Source organism: Euphorbia lathyris, chromosome 3, assembly GCF_963576675.1.
Source record: "Euphorbia lathyris chromosome 3, ddEupLath1.1, whole genome shotgun sequence".
Lineage (NCBI taxonomy): Eukaryota > Viridiplantae > Streptophyta > Magnoliopsida > Malpighiales > Euphorbiaceae > Euphorbia > Euphorbia lathyris.
The window spans coordinates 63550407-63570838 of NC_088912.1; the positions used below are offsets into that span (position 1 = coordinate 63550407).

Genomic DNA, 20432 nt, shown 5'->3' on the forward strand with positions numbered 1-20432 from the left:
CCACAAATTTTTTAAATGCAAACTGCACGTCGATATTTGTAAGTTGTTAAACCGTGGAACCGTGTTTGCAAATTGGACAAACCAAAAGTTTGCTTTTTTTTGTACTTTACCTTTATTGTTAAAAGAAAAGTTATGGCCCTCTATTTTGCTATTATTGTAATGATTGAAAAAAGTACATTGTGCCCGTCAAATGATATTGAGCATGTTTCTCATCTCTTCTCGAAAAAGAAGTGGACTATTTCTTTATAAAATTGTGCTCAATTTCATATGTGGCAATTCCGCCAAAGCTATTGTTTATTCTTTGTTTTTACAATTTTTTCGATTCCAATTTAGCTGACTATATTTTTATACTATTATTGACAGGAGTTAATAATTATTTATAAACATAATTTTTAATAAGTAAAATTCAATAATGTAATTGAAATAAATTAGAGGCCTAAGGCATCCACCTAGGCCAGCTCCCCTTGAAGCCGACTTTAGAAATTATGTAAATTTAACGCTAACGGTTTTGATCAAAATTAAGTTTAGCATTACACTTCCAATCAAAATCAATTAAATCATAAAACTAAAATTTAGAGATAAAGATCGGATTTGACTTTAATGTTTTTTTTTTTGTGAAGTGCATATTCGACCCTAACTTATAAAATGGTCCAAATTTAACCCTAAAATTTTTAATCAAGATTAATTAAATAGCAAAACTAAACTTTGTGGATAAAGACCAAATTTGACTTTTAACATTTTTTGTGAAGTGCGGATTTGGCCTAACATATAAAATGGTCTAAATTTAACCCTGACGTTTTCAATCAATATCAATTTTGTAACTGTATTAGTAAGACAATAAATATTTTAATTACTTTGATAAAAAAATGTGATTAACTTATGTGTAGCAAACATAGTTGCTAGTATTTTAACAGTTTTTTTATAAGTAGTAAAACATTAAATACTTTGTAATATAGGGTTAAAATTAATCTATTTTGAAAATGTTAGTGTTAAATTTGGATCATTTTATAAGTTACGACCAAATCTGCACTTCACAAATAACGTTAAGGTCAAATATGACTATTATTCTAAATTTTAATTTTGCTATTTAGTATTATAGTTTTAGGATCACAATAATAACAACAATATTTTGTATGGTTAATAAATGATAAATCCATAATGAAAGTAATATATGTTAATAACTTTTATTTACGGTGGTTAATAATGTAATTTATAGTGAGAGTAATTTTTTCCCATGTAAAAAATCATTTTTGATAGGAGTATCCAAAGGTACTGTCGTTAAATTTGGTTGTTATAGGATGAATTTTAAAGTATGTTATGGATTGGAAAAACTAAATTTTAAATCTAAATATTTTGTCAATTTTAAAAATATCTCATATCAAATTTATTTTAAAATTATAAAAGAAATAAAAAATCTTTTAAAAATATCTCATAGCAACTTGAGGCCCTTAACCACTCAAGATCTAGTTTAAGCGACTTGAACCTTTTAACCACTTAAGCCAATCTTAATTTATAAAGATTAAATTGCTATTGATTACTAGTGTTACCTTATCCTATACTTTTATTTCTAAAAAAAACTTTAGGATTACGATAAAAGATAAATAAAAAAAACAATAGTAATGAAAAGAAAAATACAACATTTGGATTTTCTTATAAAAAAATACAATGATGTTTGGTTTAATAAAAACAATAGTAGCGTTCAGATAAACTTTGATGACCACAGTGAATTTGGTTATTCACCGTTAGATCGGAGTCCATGTGAATGCTACTGAATAAAACAAATCAAAAAAGGAAAGAAAATAATGATTTCTTTAAAAAAACGTTTGAAAAAGTAATTAATTATGTCATTGGAAAACAATCTAGTGAAAAAATATATATATTTTTCGAAATAAATATATAATTTACTATAGAATATGGGTATTTTAGTCACAATAAGAAATATAATAATTTCTATCCGGATAGATTCTATTCAAGTATCTTTATTGTTCTAAAAGTGCATTAGTAATATAAAACAACATATAAAAGACAACAAATTTAAAAGCTAAAACGTCATATAATAAAAAAAACGGAGGGAATAGATTATTAATCGTACCATATCATGAGGCCAAGAAGCAAGAAAGCTGAAGCAGAGAAAAAGGAAATGACTGCCAGCAAATCATGTGTGAGGGCAAGAGATTATTGGCCCTCGGAGAAGCAGAACAACCCCTAACACATTTCATATTGTCGGAGAAAACAATAGAATAGATTGAAGAATAGAGAAAAATAGATTGAAGAAAGATGCAACGAATAATAAAAAAAGAATAGAAAAAATAAAAAAATAAATAAAAATGAACTAAAAGGGCCGAGATTCGAAATAGAGATTGGTCTCTGAGAATAGATTGAAGAATGAGAGAATAGAATAGATAAAGATGTGTGTTGGTTTATGAGAATCTATCTCTATTTATAGGCAAGGAAGAGGTTAGAAACGTAATAATGATAAAATGAGTTTAAGGTAAGAAATCATTTAAGCATTAATAAAAAAAAAATTAAGGTAAGAAAATCATTTAGGTCTTGTTTGGTAAAGAGTTTTTTGGGATAAAATTAAAGGTTTGAGGTATTTTATAGGTTTTGAATAGTCAAACATCTAATAGTCAAACCTCGTATTGCTCAATCTCTTTTTATTAACATTTTTACCCCTAATTACTACTATTTAACCTCAAATAAAGACTTTATCATGTCCTTATATGACATTTTACTCAAACAGCTATTACCAATCAGCTAAGTTTTACCAAACATGTTTATACAATCAGTCAATCAAATCAACTAACAAAAAAGGTAATCAACTAACAGCTAATAACTATTTGCCAAACAAATCCTTAAGTATCTATAATTTTTTTAAGGAAAGAAAATCAATTATTCCATTAATGAGGTTTGACCCAATTGACTATTCCATTAACGATTTGACCCAATTGACTATCTTTTTTATTATACAATTTATTATAATGTTAGGAGTTACTCTTAACAAACTAATACAAAGGCAAAAAATATCATTAGACTCTTGATGTTTCATTTTTTGGTTCATTGAACCCTTCAACTTTTATTTGGATACATTAAATTCTTTATCATTTATTTTAAGTCTAATTAAGTCCTTGATGACAAAAAAAAAATCAATTTTGAATATAAAACTCGGTTAATAGAGTGTTATTCAATGCACATGTATTTGGAATTTTTAATTTTTACTGTTTGAAATCAGTTTTGGATGTGTAATGTGGCTATAGGAAAACTGTAAAAATTTTAATTCAAATTGTAAAAAATATTTTTTTATAATTTCAAATACAAATAAAATTAATAACGTCATTTTAATAGAATTAGATATTCGCAACTTACTAATTTGGTAAACAATGGCTTAATGAGACCAAAAATAAATGATCAGGATATAATGTATCCAAATAAAATATCAAGGACTTAATGAACCAAAAAAATAAAAGGCAATGACCTAATGATGCTTTTTGCCTAATACACCAAATATCATTTAGATTTTTATGTTTCATACTTTTTTTTATGGTAAGAAAATCAATTAAGCATTTAAAAAAATTAAGGTAAGCAAATTATTTAAGTATTTATAAATTTTTTTGTTAAGGTAAGTAACTCAATTATTCCTTTAAAGATGTTTGAGCCAATTGATTATCATTTTTAATATTTATCAATAGAAATTTTATTTTTAACAATTAAAAGATAATGAAAATGTAGAAAATTATGATAAATATCTAAACATTCCCAAACTATATTCCAAATTAAAGAATATTCATTTTAATATTCTTCAAATCCATGATAATAAAATAGGATTTTTATCAATAAATATTCTTTTTTAAAGAAAATAAATATTTTATTTTTAATAATAAAAAGATATTCTTAAGCTAGAAAATTATGATAAATACCTAAATGTTTCCAAAATATATTAAAAAATGTATATTAATTTTAATATTTCTGTAATTCTTGGAAATAAAATAGGATTTTTATCAATAAAAGTTTTAAACGGGTTCTACCATTGCTTGCCAATCACTATTACGATTAGAAAATGCCTTAGTGAAATAAGATTGAGTCAACTGACTGAGCCCGTCATTGCCCGAGACCTACATTTTATCTGGTCACCAAATTTCAAAATGTAACTTAAAAGCCACTGAACTTTATATTATGGTCACCAAACTTCAACCAACACTTTAAAATGGTCGTTGAGGACCTCAAAATAAAAAAAAATCAAGAATTAATGATATCCTAATCAATTTTAATTTTTCGAAATTTTTGTGGTCATTTGGGTGTTGTTGTTTGGTTAAAAGCGAGAAAGTGAGAGAAAAAGCTTCAGAAATGGTGATTTCATGCTAAATGACGTTCTAAACAACTTTAATTTTTGAACTTTTCCATTTTGAGATCCTTAACGGTTATTTTGAGGCGTTAGTTAAAGTTTAGTGGCCATAATGTTAGATTGTGAAAAGTTGAGTGGCTTTTAATGATATGTTTTGAAGTTTTGAGTGGCCACGGATGTAAGTAAATAATCCAAATACTTTAGTGAGTAAAATGTTCAAAGCGAAATATTTCCCGAGGGAAGACTTACTTTTCTCTAAATTAGGCAATAATCCTAGTATAGCTTGGAGAAGTATTTGGAGTGGTCTGGATATACTTAGAAAAGGGGTAATGTGGAAGGTGGGAGATGATAGTTCAATTAGAGTTTGGAAGGATGCATAGGCACCTAAACTAAACGAATTTTGTATAAATTCTTTTATGGTCCTTGTGATGCAAGATTTAAGAGTTGCTGACTTGTTGCTTGAAAATGGTAGGGGTTGGGATGTGGATAAACTGAATATTTATTTTAGTGAAGCTGAAGTGAATGTCATCTGCGACATTATTTTACCCTTCACTGTCAGTGAGGATAGAAGAGTCTGGAACTGGTCAAAAGATGGTTTTTATAATGTGCATTCGGGCTATATTGCTGGGATGGAGGTGGAGGAGGAAAGGTTGGTGAATGAGGGTTGGAGGAGGATCTAGAACCTGAATATGCCCCCTAAACTGAAGCTATCATATGGCAAATTTGCTCGGGTAGCCTACCCACTCGGGGCTAGACTAGCCCAACGACGAGTTCCAATCACAATTGAATGCCATGTGTGCGTGGATCAAGATGAAACGGATAACCATTTATTTGTTGAATGTTGCTTTGCAGGTGATCTTTGGCGAATAGCTGGACTTCCAATACCACAAACTAACGGGATGAATTTTGCAGATTGGTTATTGCAGGCAATTTGTGGCCCAAATCTGGAGTTCATTGATAGACTTTGTTGTGCTTTAAAGACGATTTGGGACCACCGGAACAGAGTCCTATGGCATATGACATGGTGGCCGACGGATACTAGTTGGCGCCACGGAATTGATGAACTATGGGATTGGAGGGCTTACCAGCAAAGCTCGAAGGCTAGGCCAACTTTGAATTCCTCAACTCCGTCGGGAAGCAAACATCGACAACATCAGGGAGTCTGTGTGCCATCTGCCCCGTCTGTTGTAGCTGTGTTGCCTGGTCCGTCTACTACAGCAGCGTCGTCTGCCCCGTCCGCTGCTGTCGAGCCGACCAACCGTCAGAAGGCAAGAGAAGTCACCGTCTTCATCCCACAACCAGCAGCAGGTCGCCGATATCCGCAACATACAGGGGATGTCGAACGAGCAGCTGATCTCAACCAGATCCTGCAGAACTTCCACGGAGAGGTAACTGAGCATCTCGAAACAAGGCTGCCTGGTTTTGAACAAGGCCAAGCGAACAATAATTTTATACAGGCTCGGGAAATGAATAAGTGGAAGCTGTCGGAAAGGGGGTCACTGAAGTGTAATGTCGACGACACCATTTTTAAGGAAGCAGGAAGCTGCGGGATGGGTGCAGTAATCAAAGATGATACATGTACATTTCTGTTCTATAGTAGCAGCTGCATTGCTAGTATTAGAGAACCTAAGGTGGTCAAGGCATTAGCTTTACGCACGAGTATGATTTGTCTTGCTTCTATGCGCTATACACATGTTGAATTTGAATCCGGTGCCAAGCTTGTTATTGATGCAATTCTTTCCAACAAAAAGGATATCTCAGAGTTTGGAACGCTTATTAATGATTGTCGAGTTATCCTTGGGTCTAATCCTACTTTTTCAGTATCGTATGTTAGTCGATTAGCGAATAGGGTTGCACACTTGGTAGCTAGGCAGGCCTATTCCAATGCTAGCGATTTTTTATCCTCTGTTGTGCCGGAGTGGCTATTAAACGCTATTTTTGAGGATGTAAATCCCATTCATTTATGAAATGCAGTTTTTGGGTTAAAAAAATAAGTATATTAAAGTATTGAAGTATTAAAGTATTTTTCTTGAATAAATGTTATCCATTGAGCTTGAAGCCTGTGGCATATAGCCCAAACCCGAACGTTAAAGAATATGCATTTGTTGCTGGATAGAGCAATCTTATGCATTATGTTTTGGCAATCTTGTTTAGATAAGTATTTTTAAAGAGGCGGTACATAAAGAGGCAATCTTAATTGGTTGATTACATAAATTATTTATGTAATATTTAGGTTAATCACATTAACATCTCAAATTAACTTTCATCCAATTTTAATTCCATTAATTTTGTATCTCTTATATCTAATCTAATCAAACTGTAACAATTACATATTAGATTAATATAATTATACAAAAAATTCACATTATGCATGTCCCAATTAATTTGTATAATTCATTTAACACTTTAATTTACATATATCAAATATTAAGTAAAACAAACTTTTAAATAAATTCATTTTATTTGATAATCAAAACAGAAAACTATTTATTTCTGAAAACGTATATATAAACTCTTTTATTTTAAAACGATTTTAAAACATATACAGTCGGGCCGGGCCGATAAACGGCCCGACCCTAATCTGCTGCTGTCGTTCGGCAGCAGGATGTGACAGGCCTGTCGCTGCCTTGCGGCAGCGGTGACCCATCGCTTCTGGTTGCTGCCGCAAGGCAGCAAATGTCGAACAACAGTTCGGGTTGCTGCCTCGCGGCGCAACCCGAGCTGTTGTTTATATATATATATATATATATATATATATATATTTGATTTAAAACAATTTTAAAACAGTTTTCAGAATATCAGAAAGTTTCAAGAATTTTCTGTTTTATCTTTTAGATTTAACAAAACAAACTTTTATTAATCTAACCATAAAACTATTAGTTTTTGTTATAATGATTATCAACCAAATTAAACAGGAACTTTTGCATAATTAGTTTTAATTATCAGGTAATCAAAACTCATTTATCTTTAATTAATTAATCAAAACAATTTTATTAATTAACCTAACAATAAATATTCATTCAATCTGATTGAAACCTTTTATTTTCATATATGAAATAACAAATTTAACGCAGGCTCTGATACCACTGAAGGAAAATAGGCAATCATAGGGCATCAGAAATACAAATTTTTTTACCTATTTCCTTGAACCAGGATCCGTTAATTGTTATTTCATACAAAGAATGATAGAAGGAAATACCTTTTAGTGATGAACTATCTACCATTGCTAACGAAGTGCCCTCAACTCTAGTTTCGAGTTCACGAGCACAAACAAAACACAAGATCAAAGTAAGTTAGAATCTCAATCAAGAAAACAATCAATAGAGATTGTCTCTAATAAATCAACACAAGATAAAAGAGAAAGAGGAAGAGATAGTATTAATCAAATGGAAGCAAAGCGGAGCGATTCTGTCGTCTACGGTAGACTTGGCTGAATTCTCTCTCTCTCCTATTAGGTTTAGCTGAAATCTTCATTAGAGGGGGTATAAATAACCTCTTGTATCTAAACCCTAGTTAGATAGAATTAGGTTACTTATTAAGAGTTTTATTCTAAATAATACTCTACAATTATTATCTATAACTATATCTAAATATAAAGGTAATAATAAGTTATTTGATAAGATAATAATTAGAAGTAATTTAATCACATTAAACCTTCTAATTTAATTATCTTATAATTAATTTAATTCACAATTATAACCTAATTATAATTGTCTAAAATTAAATTAATTCCGACATGTGCATTTACCACATGGAATTCGCCCCCCTCCCTTATTGGGCCTTAGTGGACTAAGTTGGACTTCAATCTATTAATTATTATCCATTCCTCTTTTGGTTCTAAGTCTTATGTGTGACACATTAGGTTCTTATTAATACTAGCCGTATACAACCATTAAATTAATTTTCCAAGATTACATTTAATCTTTGTATAACGGAATGAGTGCACGGACTGTGAAAGCAGAACCGTAAACATCCCCCCAGAGCTATAAGAAGACAGGTCGATTCCGTCGTTGACCTTTCCGTATTAGTTGCAGTATAATTCGATTCTTTATCAACTACATCCTTGAACAGAATCTTATGACTATGGATTATGTCAAGTCACATATAGCGAAACGTTCGTTTTACTTGTACAGGCCGTGTTAACTCCGAGTAGATAGGTTAAGTGAAATCTCTATTTCAATTCTTAAGCTATCACCTTACAAGGATTTAGAGTTAAGACTTCCACAAGCGATCCTTGGACATATCTCCTATTTATCAAGAGTGATAAATGCTCAATCCAATGTTAACTATTCTGTAATTACTTCCTGTGATACCCAACGCCTGCCCGCACACACCCCAGAGTCATCTCTGTTATGGATCGTGTTTGAACATAGTCAAAGTATCACATTCCATAATCCAGAATCACTAATTAACATTCCTTTAAGCCTGAGGATTACTTATACCTATTAATACCAATGTGATGAACAAGTGACATAGGATAAATCTATCCATCCTGTTATCTCAAGTCGGGTCCCCAATCTTAATGAACTCCTTCACCGGATTCATGTAACTGTTCAGATATCCACATATCTGAAGCTTGTGAGATCAACTCTCTATCTCGGCAGAAAACATTGTTACATGCAAGTCTCTATAGTATTATGTCAATCCTTATTCAAAACATATTACTTGACTTGGGATGGTTTTAAGTTTATTAGTTTATTATAATGTTTTGTCTCACTTCATGCTTGTATGAACACTTTATAATCACTTTAAATAAACTCGGGGATTTCCTTTTATTAGACTTGTTTAGTTCTTAAAAGTAATTGCCTTTATACAGTTTGAAAACCATATCTTATTAAAACAAATGATATAAAGAACAATTCATTTACAGTTGGTTTATATCCTAGAACAATTGACTACAGGACAATAAACCCCAACAGATCTTTCCATAGAGAGATGTGATTCTCTATTAGAGGAGTTGAAATGAGGTTTGGGGTTTAGGAGTTCAGGCTTATCTCTGGCTTGCAGTTTGGAGGAGCTGACGAAGAGGATCAAAAAAAGCTAAATAAAAAGGAAATAACAAGCAAGTACTTCAAAGGAATAGATCTCATAACTGACCATCACATATTTGAAGTGTTTGTAAATACCGATTAGAGTAAGAAGGATGACAATGAAGCCGTTAGTATTGTTAGGGATTATAGCTAGTTAATCAACTGTGGCGCAGCTGATTGCGGTTTAAAATTTATTTCTAATCCCTTTAATTTGACATTTGTCTGTTGACAATTGATTGAATAAAACCTTTTGGATCCGTTCAAGGATAAAAACTTACTCGCATGGTCTCTTCTAGAGACGGCTGAAGAATTCACAAAATAGTAAAATCTCCATAGTCTAGTGCACGAACAGCTATCGAACTAGAATCGGTGTTAGCCGAAGAATGAACGGAAAATGGAGAGTGATTGTGTAATTTGTCAGAAAGAACATATATTGCAATATAGTGGTGACCGAATTTATGATTAGTGGTTAGGGTTAGATTTGTTATTAATTGGTTAATTACAAAACTAATCCAATTATAATCTAATTATATAAATAAATACCAATAGCATTTATTCTATGCAATTAATTATAATTGGATTAAATCTAATTACTTTAATTAAATAAATAACACTAATTAATAAATTGACGTATCAGTTTAATTAATTATTCACCGAATGCAATTTTATTAGTTTACAAATTAATTAATTGCATCCCGCAAACTAATTAATCAATTAAATACTCAACTCCTAAATCCATTAATTAATTACATTGATACAAAATATCAATTAATCAATTAAAAATGTAAATGGCTCTCCCCATTGGATTAGTTTTATAAATTTCCGATAATGCTATGGAGCTAATGAAACACTACTTTACCAAATCTTTTTAACAGCTCTAATGGACCAGCATCATATTGGTTTGAGGGTTTGAAAGCGGGATCGATGCATAATTGAGAGTAGTTGAAAAACATAGTTCTGCACAGTTTTTGGCGTTTGTTACCATTTGGAACGTAAACGGGATGGGGATTCCCCACCCGTCGAGACCCACCCCGACGGAGACAACAAATCCCCACGAGACGAGGATATGGATTGTTTTATTCCCCGCAAGCAGGGATGAGGATAGGTATCTAGCCCCATGAGGATCCCATACCCATCCCCAATAATTCCCCATGGGGATTCCCGCAGATTCCCCAATTAATTTCCTGTTTAACATTTATTTTTTTATTCCTTTTAGAGTTATTAGGTTAGGTCAATTTTATTATTTCTTTCCACCACTCAACTCAAATTTAATCTTCATTATACTATGTCAAATGACAAGGAGAAAAAGACAGGCTCCTCACGAATGCAGATAGACACAGAAGGCACTTGGCTGTATCTGGTGCCTGTAGCAGATGCAGCGGCCATGTGGAAACCTTGTGCCATGCTTTGAGGGATTGCCCGAATAGTAGAAAGGTTTGGGAAGGGGTCCTTCCTCACCACATCCTTCCTTTCTTTATGGAGTTCTCTGATATTGACTGGTTCTCTGAAGGCGTTAATGGGAATTTGTTGTCTAGTATGGAGCACGGGGCTATTCTCTTCGCTATTATTTGTCACCAAATGTGGAAATGGAGGAATGAAGAGTTATTTGCTGAGAAGACTGTCTTTATTCCTGACCTCCGGTTTTACTTCTCGAAAAAACTCTCTGTTATTACAAAGAGTTTTGAAGGAGAGCCCCTGGTTCACCCCTCCCCGGTTAAAGAGGACCAGTTAGTTGGTTGGAGGAAGCCCAGGGAAGGGGTTGTCAAGTTGAATACGGATGGCTCCTGCCTTAGTAATGGCAGAATTGCTGCTGGTGGAGTTCTTCGGGATGCTGGTGGCGCCTGGCTGGCTGGGTTTACCCATAACTTAGGTACGGGCTTCTCCTTTACTGCGGAGCTCTGGGGGATCTTGTCTGGCATTAAACTCGTCATTCGCATGGGTGTTAAAAGACTTTCGGTGGAGTCTAACAATTTAGAGGCTATCAACAGGATTTCGGATAGACAGGCTGTTTGTCTTAAGAGTCAGAATCTCATTAAAGCCATCTTAAGGCTTCGTCCTGCCTTCAATTCTCTTACCTTCTCCCATATTTATAGGGAGCAAAACCGCGTGGCGGATCGCTTGGCAGCTGCTGGGCATGGGGGGATATTAGGTGTTTCTACCCTTTCCGTTCCTCCTTCTTTTATGTTACCTTCTCTTCTTGAGGATAGGATTGGGGTCAGTCTTCCTAGACTGATCCCGGGTTAGGTTTTTGTTTGTTTGTTTTTTTTCTTCCCTTCTTACCAAAAAAAAATGACAAGGAGAAAAAAAATAGAATAAAAGTTCTATATATTAAAAAATAATAATGAACGAGGAATGGGGATCCCTGTGGGAACGGGGATTCCTCGCGGAGCGGGAACAGGAACAAAAATGTCCCTGTTTAGATTTTGGGGACGGGGATCGATAGGTTGGGAAACAGGGATGGAGAACCGCCCCGTTTACATCCGTAATTACCATCTTTAAATCACAGCTAAACAATGCTACAAATATTGAGGCATGCAACACTTGGAAAACTGGGAAACTAAACAATGCCTGCCATTAACTCCAAAACATTAATCAAGGAATCAGTTTCAAATCATAGCAATTTCAAGTAATTCCTCTCCAAGGCCTTACAATTGCTAATTCATACATTAAAAAAGATGAATTGGTAGTATTAGCATATCCTGAATTCCTGCACAATAACGATAGTATGGGAATCAATGAACCAAGTCCAATATTCTAATTGTAGTCTAGTGCTTTTATGCACCCCAGTGGATGTATCTGATATACAATAATTGCTGTTTTTATCATCATAAAACAATCTTGAAACTACCTCAGAGGCACAGGAAAAACTTTCACACCTGACCGGGTTTAAGTCATCTTCATTGGTCAGAGATCATATCCAAACTCAACTACAGATATTTTCTTGCTAGTGCACGAACTTTAGTGTCAAAATGTGATGATGCAATGCGAGAACCAGGCAAGTATAGGGGGTTGAGAAGAATCTGCAAATTTCCCAAAATAATCTACGAATCAATATCTTACAAGAAGGAATAAACAACTATTCTATTAACGTGTACTAAAGGAACAGAAAGTCCAAGAATTTTATGAACACACAGGCATGTTTTGCAAGATTTAAATGACAAGAGGGGAAGTTAGGTTCAGACTATTGATATTTGAAAGTTACTGCTTTATGAGATGAGAAAGAAAAAAAAAATAGAGGAAAAGAAAAATACAAATATGCTTCTGACACAGCAGTAGGAATCAAGAGCAAGCAAAAGTGCTAATATTCTAATACCAAGCAAACAGAATCACAAATGGAAAGGTACTCCAAACATCAAAAGGATGGCCATGTAGTCTAAAAAACTTTAAACAATATGAAATTGTAGGATAAATTAAAAATGTCTAATAAATCAAGGATACTAAGCACCAAGCCAGCAGCCAGCAGAACAACGATACCACAAAAAAAAAAAAAAAAAAAAGATAAGATGTAACTATTATTCAAAGCTAAATTTGGAAAAATTACGTAATAGGTTCACTTTCGAAGTTAAAGTAACTGAAGTCTGCGTTTATTGCAGACAGAACAGAAATAGTAGACAATGACAATTTCCTGACTGCAGCATATCTAGCATACTCTGATAGAAAAAAATATTAGAAAACATCAAGGACATGCAGAAAAGTGTTTCTTCCAGGAATAGACCTTGCATATGCACAGAATATTATATGTTTCAATAACATTCCAGTTCTGCAAACCAAAACGTAAGAGATCCTAAGAATTCTGTAAGCAGACAATTGAGTTTCACACTGAACAGTCAAAATCAGGTTTCAGGTAAATAAAGCAGATTGATTTGCCTTTCTTTTTTGGCTTTTGAGGGAGAGAGGATCGAGGAAGTTACCTTTATATAAAGTTCATGAACCTCCTGAAAAAAACTCTTGATTCCATCATCATTGTGAGGGTTGTGAAGTAGCATAAATCTTGTATGTGCGAGAAGTCAAAGAAAATATTTAAAAAAAAAAAAAGAATGGCGAAAATGTAAAAAACCATAACCAAGACTACATGCCTTAAAAAGCTCTGGAGAAGTTAAAAATTTCAATATGAGTCATTATCTTGCTATCTAATGATTAAACAGCTATGTAGAAGTTAACGAATTGCAATATGAGAAATTATGTCTTCATTGCCATGCTATCTAATGATTACAATGGTGAAAGTGGTTCTCAATACCACTACCATTGATCATATGCAGTCATATGATGATCTTTGAAACCTCAAACTTCATAAAGATACAAGGAAAATCACATTTACCCTTCATTTACGATTGGATTCATAACACAGAACATTGCAATCTACTCTCAAGTGGAGATGAAAGCATGAGAAGAATATACTAAGCACAGAGAACAATTACACATTAATATGCTTACTATCTTTATAATACAACATGCTGTCATTGACAAAAGATAACCAAAAAGAAAAGTTCGTGTTAAGAATCTGAAATTGTATTTGACAAACTATATCAATAGAGAAAATCATATTTTGGTGCACTGTTTTGTCAGAAAAAGAAAAGAGAGAACTACAAATCAAAAGGATATGACCAGCTGTAACATAAACTGATACCACGAGATCATTGAACTTGTCAATTCCTTTCAAGAACCTATGACAAAGATATAAAATAGTCAAAACGGACATGGAAGAAGATAAGAAAAAAGAGTTCATATGCATGGACTGATCATTAGTACATTACAATGGTGCATTGCTTACATGGCACTAGTGGTCCATGCTAGATCCTGAACAATATCTAGAGCTGCATGTAATATGAACTGGTGCAGCTGAGTAGCATCTTCTCTCTGTTACCAGGTAATGAGGTGAAATGTGAGCATTAATCATGATCATAAAAGTATTATCTGATAGCATCATGTATAAAATTGGAAAAGAACAATAATAGGGAATACAGGCTAACAACTCAATCACAGAACAGATGCCTTCATTTATTATAATAAGATTCAAATAAAACCCCTGCATAGATAGCAATTCTTTGTGATATATATTATAGTTTTTATACTAGATACTCCTTTTGCATTGCGTTGACAAGGCACTTGGCAATAAGTTTAAAAATCTTTTTACAATCTATAACAGAGCACAATAAAATGTCAGGGACCACCAAACAATTAGATTGATTGAATTCTTGATGCAAAAAATATTCCAACTTTCAAATGGCAGCTGATTTCAGAATAAAAAATGCAACCAAATGACCTTCAGAACAGCTTGTCCTGATGCAAGACTCTAATCCGCATTTCCCAGTTTGGAAACAGAAACATGAGCAACTTCACTTGACATTGCTTAGTAAATGTATAAACTGCCTCTTACAAATGATAATATATAAATCTTGTTTTAGAAAGCAAATTAGCATATTGGTTCAGATTTCAGTTTCAATTTCATCAGCAGCTTTACAATAACAACTTCATTTTGCACAGATGATTTCAGCGTTAGCAATCAGCAGAAAGCAATGGGTAACTAGCATTTCCTCCCTCAATGACACAAACATGAAATGCAATATTTAGATGACCAAAGAACTCCATACTCAGTGCAAAAATTAAAATTTCAAATCAAGAACGCAATTTGACGACTGAAGCAGAAATCAAGATAAAATCCAACATACTTTAGTTGCAGATCCAACTTCAGCTTCATATATAGGAATATCGTTCCTGCTGACAATGATAAAACAGGCTGTGGTTGCCATTCTTGACATACACCAAAATATACGAAATTCAAATTCTACCAATGATAAAAATTGACGAAAAGATAACAAAATTAGAACAAGATGTACCACAACAATCAGATGCCTCGATTGCTCGCAGTCTCGCCCTCCACTCTGCAACTAAAACGACGTAAAGAATGGAATTCTCTTCACTTCCTCGGTCGTTTTGGGGATGACACAAATCGCTGTTTCAGTGCTTCTTTGTCTATAATTCACGGGCCTGTTATTGGGCCTTAAAATGAGGCCCAAAATTGAGAAGGCAGTGTTAGGTCAGTAGTCCAATATCAGCACCTGCCTCAATTCACCGCCGGAGAAGCGAAACCTAACTACTGGCTAGTTAGGCAGGGACGGCGAAAGTGCGCTATTAGAGAAAGGAAAATGAGTGGCGAGGGGAAAAGCAACGGCGGAGCAGCAGCAGGAGGAGGATTTAAGTCGAAAATGGAGCATGTTTTGTACAGTGGAGATAAAAAACATGTAATGGCTGGCATCGTTGTCATAAGTGTGATCTTTAGTGCTCCCTGGTTCCTTATGAACAGAGGTATTTATTCTTTTTACTCTACTAGATTTTCTATTCAAGCCATTGAATTTATGTTTTCTTTTATGTTGAATGAGTTAATCAAGCATCGCTGTTCTTGTTGGGCTTGTTTGGCTGTTAAAAAAATGTTATCAAATGGAAGAAAAGTGTGGAGACCTAATGAATTGTGCTTAAGTTGAAGGCATTGGCTGAACATTGAGCTGGCTTTTTTTTCTTAATTTATTTTTACTGTCAAAGCGAGGTTTAATTTTGTGACGAGAAGTATAGACAATTGTTTTGTTACAATCTCAAATACTGGTCCTGAGTTCTTTTGTCAATTTCTGCTGGGATATTTGGTGTAAGGAGAAGGGGGGTGTTGGCTACATTTGTTAATAAGCACAAAATACGTTAGGTTATTTTTTACTTCTTTGGACATGAAGTAGAGGATCCCATGTTTCAGATTTATAATACAGTAGAGTTTTTATGTGCATTGGTTCAAGGGGTGTACAAGTAAAATGACCAAGAAAGGAAGTATGGATATACTTTCGCTGCTTGAGCAAAATCAGTAGAGAACATCAATTGTTCATGTTCTTTATAGAATTTTTTGGGATTTACCCTAGTCTTGTAGGATTTCAGTAAACAAGTTCCTCGAGTAATGATATCTGCATGGTAAGTGGGAAATGAACATGGATGAATTCAAATGATTGAGCAACTATGCTGCAGCAATTTTAGATACTAGTGAGCAAATGATTGAGCAACATGGATTGTGCCCTTGAGGATTACATTAAAGTAAGAAATTATGTAGTTTGACGGAAGTCTTCCTTGTTTAGAACCAATGCTTCCATAAAAAAGACTGGGTGATCTTGAAGGGCCACCTAATAGGAACCTAATTTCCAACTTATATACATTTTCCTTTCTTTTTCTGCTATATTCATTCTCTGGGAGTGGATTTCTGTCATTAGATTTATTAGATCTTAAGCAAGGAGAGTTTCTACAATACTCCTGGAGTATGTACATAAAGTCATTTGTATTTTTTTATTATACCCTAAAAACCCCTAGCCACAACCCTTTAATTCTTTATTGTATTAACTACACCAGGAGTATTATTGAATTTCTCCTTAAGCAAGATACTATTCTAGTAATTGTAGTTATAATATTGACATTCATTTGTCGAACCTACAGTTCATTTTTTTTTTTTTTCAGAACTCATGTCATGTCTATTGTGTTTTCACTACTTAGGCCTTGTTGGATAACTATAAAAAGCACTTAAATTAATATATTCAGTACTTAAATTAAATAAGCGTGTTTGATAACCATTCTTTATTAACCACTTAAATTACTCAATTAAGTTAAAATACACTTAAAAGGATAAGTAGATTTTTTTGACTTAAAATACTCACTTAACACGCTAAGCAGAGAATTTTAATTAGTTTTAATGCTATTGACTATTATATCCCTAAAATTGAGGGCAAATCAACGTCTTTGTTTGAATTCCTTTATTTTTCGTTTTTCTTTTTTATTTATTAGTAGTTTAGTGTGATTTCTAACATGGATTCTTTGTTACATTTTGTTATTAAGAAGCCATTATATATTCCTTCAATTATTTTCCTCAATTGTTTTTAGTTTCATTTGAGAATTTATAATATTAGTTTTTTCTAAAGAAAATTTATAATATTAGTTAAATTTATAATATTCGTTTTGTTTTATTTTTTTCTTTAGATTGTTGAATTAATATAAAAGGATAAAAATTAATGAAAAAAATAAAAGGGCAAAATTGTCCAATTTATCATTTTGTATTTTCTCATATTATAGTTATCAAACGGATTAATTATATTCAGCACTTAATTTTCAGTAAAAATCAAACAGCTCTATAGCTTAATACTTTCAGTCTTTATAATATTCAGCACTTAATTTTTCAGTACTTAATTTTCAGTTTTAACAAACAGCACCTTAATGTCAGCATTAATAAGCTCTTTTATTTTCTTTCCTGTCAATGCTGCCTATATATGTCTACACGCATATACACACACATTGGCAATTTCCTTGCTAGAATTCAATTCATTTCATTTCCCAAATCATTTCCTATGTTTGGAAAACATTTTTAATATAAAGGAATTCAATTGCCAATTGAGCTAATGTGTTCCCCCATAAGCTAATCTCAATTGAATTCTCACAAAAATCATGTCATCTTTGGCAGGCATGATTTCTAATTCTCACATCACTGCTACTTTTGAATGTGAGAGAATTCATTTCTTTTAATTTTGTTTTCTTCAAGACATAATTGGAATAAATAGAATTGAATTGAATTGAATGAATTCTACCCAGAATGGGGTTTCCACACTCTCAAAGAGAATATAATGATGTTAGCAATTCATGTCTCTAAATGAACAGTAGTGATGTAGCAGAAGTTGCAAGTCTATAACTTTAGTGTCATGGACATCATGTGATAAATAATTTGTGTTGGTGTTATGTGTGGGTTGGGCTCTCTTATAAGAATTTTACTAGACTTCCCTAGTATTGATCTTGAATAGCACCGAGTGGACATTATTAGTCCACGGAATTCAAACAAAGTTAGCTCTTACATCTGCCCGTCACTTTACAGTTTTCCTATGTTGTTATGCTAGTGTGTAAAGATGTACATGTGTGCATTGGCAGCGCATCTGTAATTAACTAACTGAATCTATCTAATAATTATCCATCTTGTAGGAACTAAGCATCGATCGCATCAAGATTATCTGGAAAAAGCTGATAAAGCAAAGAGTCAAAAACTTTCGTCAGGTTCTGGGTCTCCTCGATGATGCTTTTGAACTTTACTTGAATTGATTGGTTTTCAGGGAGCATTTTGCAAGTTAAAAGGTACAAAGGTTCCTGGCTATTATGCGCACTTTCCTTCACCTTATGAATTTAAGAAGTGTTTCATATTTTCAGATGCATTTTGGATATAAGTTGAGATATTTGGGAGAGATGGGATCTTGAAATAGAAGTTGTATGTTTGTTGGAGGATTTTGTATCATATAACTTGTAGCTGAATTCAAATAAGTTTGGTTTGTTCTTCTCATATTATGATGATATATAGCAGTCATACTGGATTTTCATTATTCTAAAACATTATCCTTCTTTTTGTATATAAACACGTGACAAAGTTAGAGATTTGAACTATCGACCAAGAACTGGAATTTATTTTTGGACTAATTTTTATTTGCCTGCAAAGTTTACATTTCAATTGAAATATCCATAGGGTAGGTCCCATCTGATACGGTCCAGGTTAGTGGAACTCAAAGTCATAAGCAATAGAAACAACATGAACAATTACACAAGCAAGCATGGATAGGGATAGTGTGAGGTAACTCGACAAAGAAAAGCTCCTCATTAGTGGAGTCTCTGCCCATCCATCGATCCTTGCTAAACTATGAGCCAACCACAGTATCAGAATTAGATCAAAAAATGAATAGCCCTTTTCAAGACCAATCAGCCTCGAAAATGCAGTCAAACAGTTTGACTCCACCTCTACTGATCGGAACCCAGCCTCCTACTGACAATTGAGCCCGAAAAGGAAGGATAGCTACTAGCTCAGTCGACTCTGCAATATAACAATGGTAGAGAGGATTTCAATCCGAGAGGAGCACATCCTTGTGAACATCCCTCTCCACAGGACACATTATCTAGCAGCCATTTAATAGTTTCCCACAGATTGGTTTGCTGTGAAAAGAACGTCAATGCTTTGTCCTCAGCTGAAACTATTGAAATGTCAGTAATATTCACCTAGTTAGTGACGAACCAAATAAAGTTTGGTTAGTCACCATTAAATTAGAATCATAGGGTGGAGAAATTAACTTATTAACTAATTAAATCACTTAAAAGGGAGTTTGGTTAGGGGGTTTCAGGAAAGGGTAAGGGAATGAGGAGATAGAATTCCCTTTGTTATTGTTTGTTTCAACCGTTCAGTGATACCCTTTATCCACTTTTAGTTTTGGTTAAACCCCAAAGTCTTCTAAACTCATTACCCTAACATCCCTAGGTTTTTTATTCCCTTTCCATGGGAAAGAATTTTGTTTGTACGCTCACCCCTGTCAATCGCATCCCGAGCACGGCTCTTCTGCTTCGTCAATCTTTCAACGCCGGTCAGTTCTAGTTGGTCATTAATCATGCCGCCGGTCAGTTCTCTCTTTGTCTTCCTCCATTTCTTGGTGAGCTCAAGAATCGACAGAGTAATTCTAAGAAAGCAAGTGAAAAGAGTCGGCGGGGTCATAATACTGGAGAAATGCTGGTCCACTCAATTGATTGATGGCAATGGTGTCTTCAATGTGGTGGGACTTGACGACTTTGTTAGGATTACTAAGATTGCCGGTTGCGGTCTTTCTTATGCCGTAGTTGCAATCATGGGTCCTCAAGGTAGCAGTATGTGTTTTCATTGTTGATTTGTTCTGGGAGATCGTTTAATTGGATGTTGTGGTTAGTTCGACTTGATTATGTGATTTATTTTCATTAAAAGTTTGAGTGGCTATTTGGTACTTGAATAGTTGATCCTTGCTGACTTTGAATATTTGAGTTCATTAGATCTCTTTCTCTTCGAAGTGAAGTTGTGGGCTCTTGAGCTGATATTTAGACTTGCAGTGTTTGGGCAGAGAATTTCAAAGTTGATTTTCTCGAACATAGCTTTTGATCAATGGGTGACAGTGGATATAAATTTAATGATAAAAAAAAAATAGGTTGAATTAATCATGAAAATAGTGTGATTCCTTTCCTGCCCGAACCAAATCTATTTCCTTTATCGATAC

The 20432-nt window shown here is 33.5% G+C and overlaps 2 protein-coding genes across 3 annotated transcripts; one reads left to right on the forward strand and one right to left on the reverse strand.

Moving 5' to 3' along the window:
- Window positions 1-11960: 11960 nt before the first annotated feature.
- LOC136223932 (uncharacterized) lies at window positions 11961-15333 on the reverse strand. The gene is made up of 6 exons (XM_066012110.1): window positions 15210-15333; window positions 15042-15123; window positions 14144-14229; window positions 13972-14036; window positions 13284-13366; window positions 11961-12392 (listed from the first exon to the last, which is right to left on the reverse strand). The coding sequence occupies exons 2-6, from the start codon at window positions 15120-15122 to the stop codon at window positions 12300-12302; spliced, it is 408 nt and encodes a 135-aa protein (XP_065868182.1). The 5' UTR covers window position 15123; window positions 15210-15333; the 3' UTR covers window positions 11961-12299.
- A 97-nt stretch (window positions 15334-15430) lies between these two features.
- Window positions 15431-18846, forward strand: LOC136223933 (uncharacterized). 2 transcript variants are annotated; one of them, XR_010686205.1, is made up of 3 exons: window positions 15431-15678; window positions 18361-18510; window positions 18583-18846. XR_010686205.1 is itself a non-coding variant. In XM_066012111.1 (2 exons), exons 1-2 carry the CDS (start codon window positions 15519-15521, stop codon window positions 18450-18452), a joined length of 252 nt encoding a protein of 83 aa, XP_065868183.1. In that variant the 5' UTR covers window positions 15432-15518; the 3' UTR covers window positions 18453-18846. The 2 variants fall into 2 exon arrangements, 1 of the variants encoding a protein (XP_065868183.1); XM_066012111.1 differs by having other exon boundaries at window positions 15432-15678; window positions 18361-18846.
- Window positions 18847-20432: the final 1586 nt, after the last annotated feature.

Coding starts and splice junctions, on each gene's coding strand:
- LOC136223932 (XM_066012110.1), bottom strand. CDS start 15,122: ATGGCAACCACAGCCTGTTTTATCATTGTCAGCAGGAACGATATTCCT. Junction 14,037..14,143: donor GCATGGACCACTAGTGCCAT/GTAAGCAATGCA, acceptor TCTTTGTCATAG/GTTCTTGAAAGGAATTGACA. Junction 13,367..13,971: donor TTATGTTACAGCTGGTCATA/TCCTTTTGATTT, acceptor TTCTCGCACATA/CAAGATTTATGCTACTTCAC.
- LOC136223933 (XM_066012111.1), top strand. CDS start 15,519: ATGAGTGGCGAGGGGAAAAGCAACGGCGGAGCAGCAGCAGGAGGAGGA. Junction 15,679..18,360: donor CTGGTTCCTTATGAACAGAG/GTATTTATTCTT, acceptor TCCATCTTGTAG/GAACTAAGCATCGATCGCAT.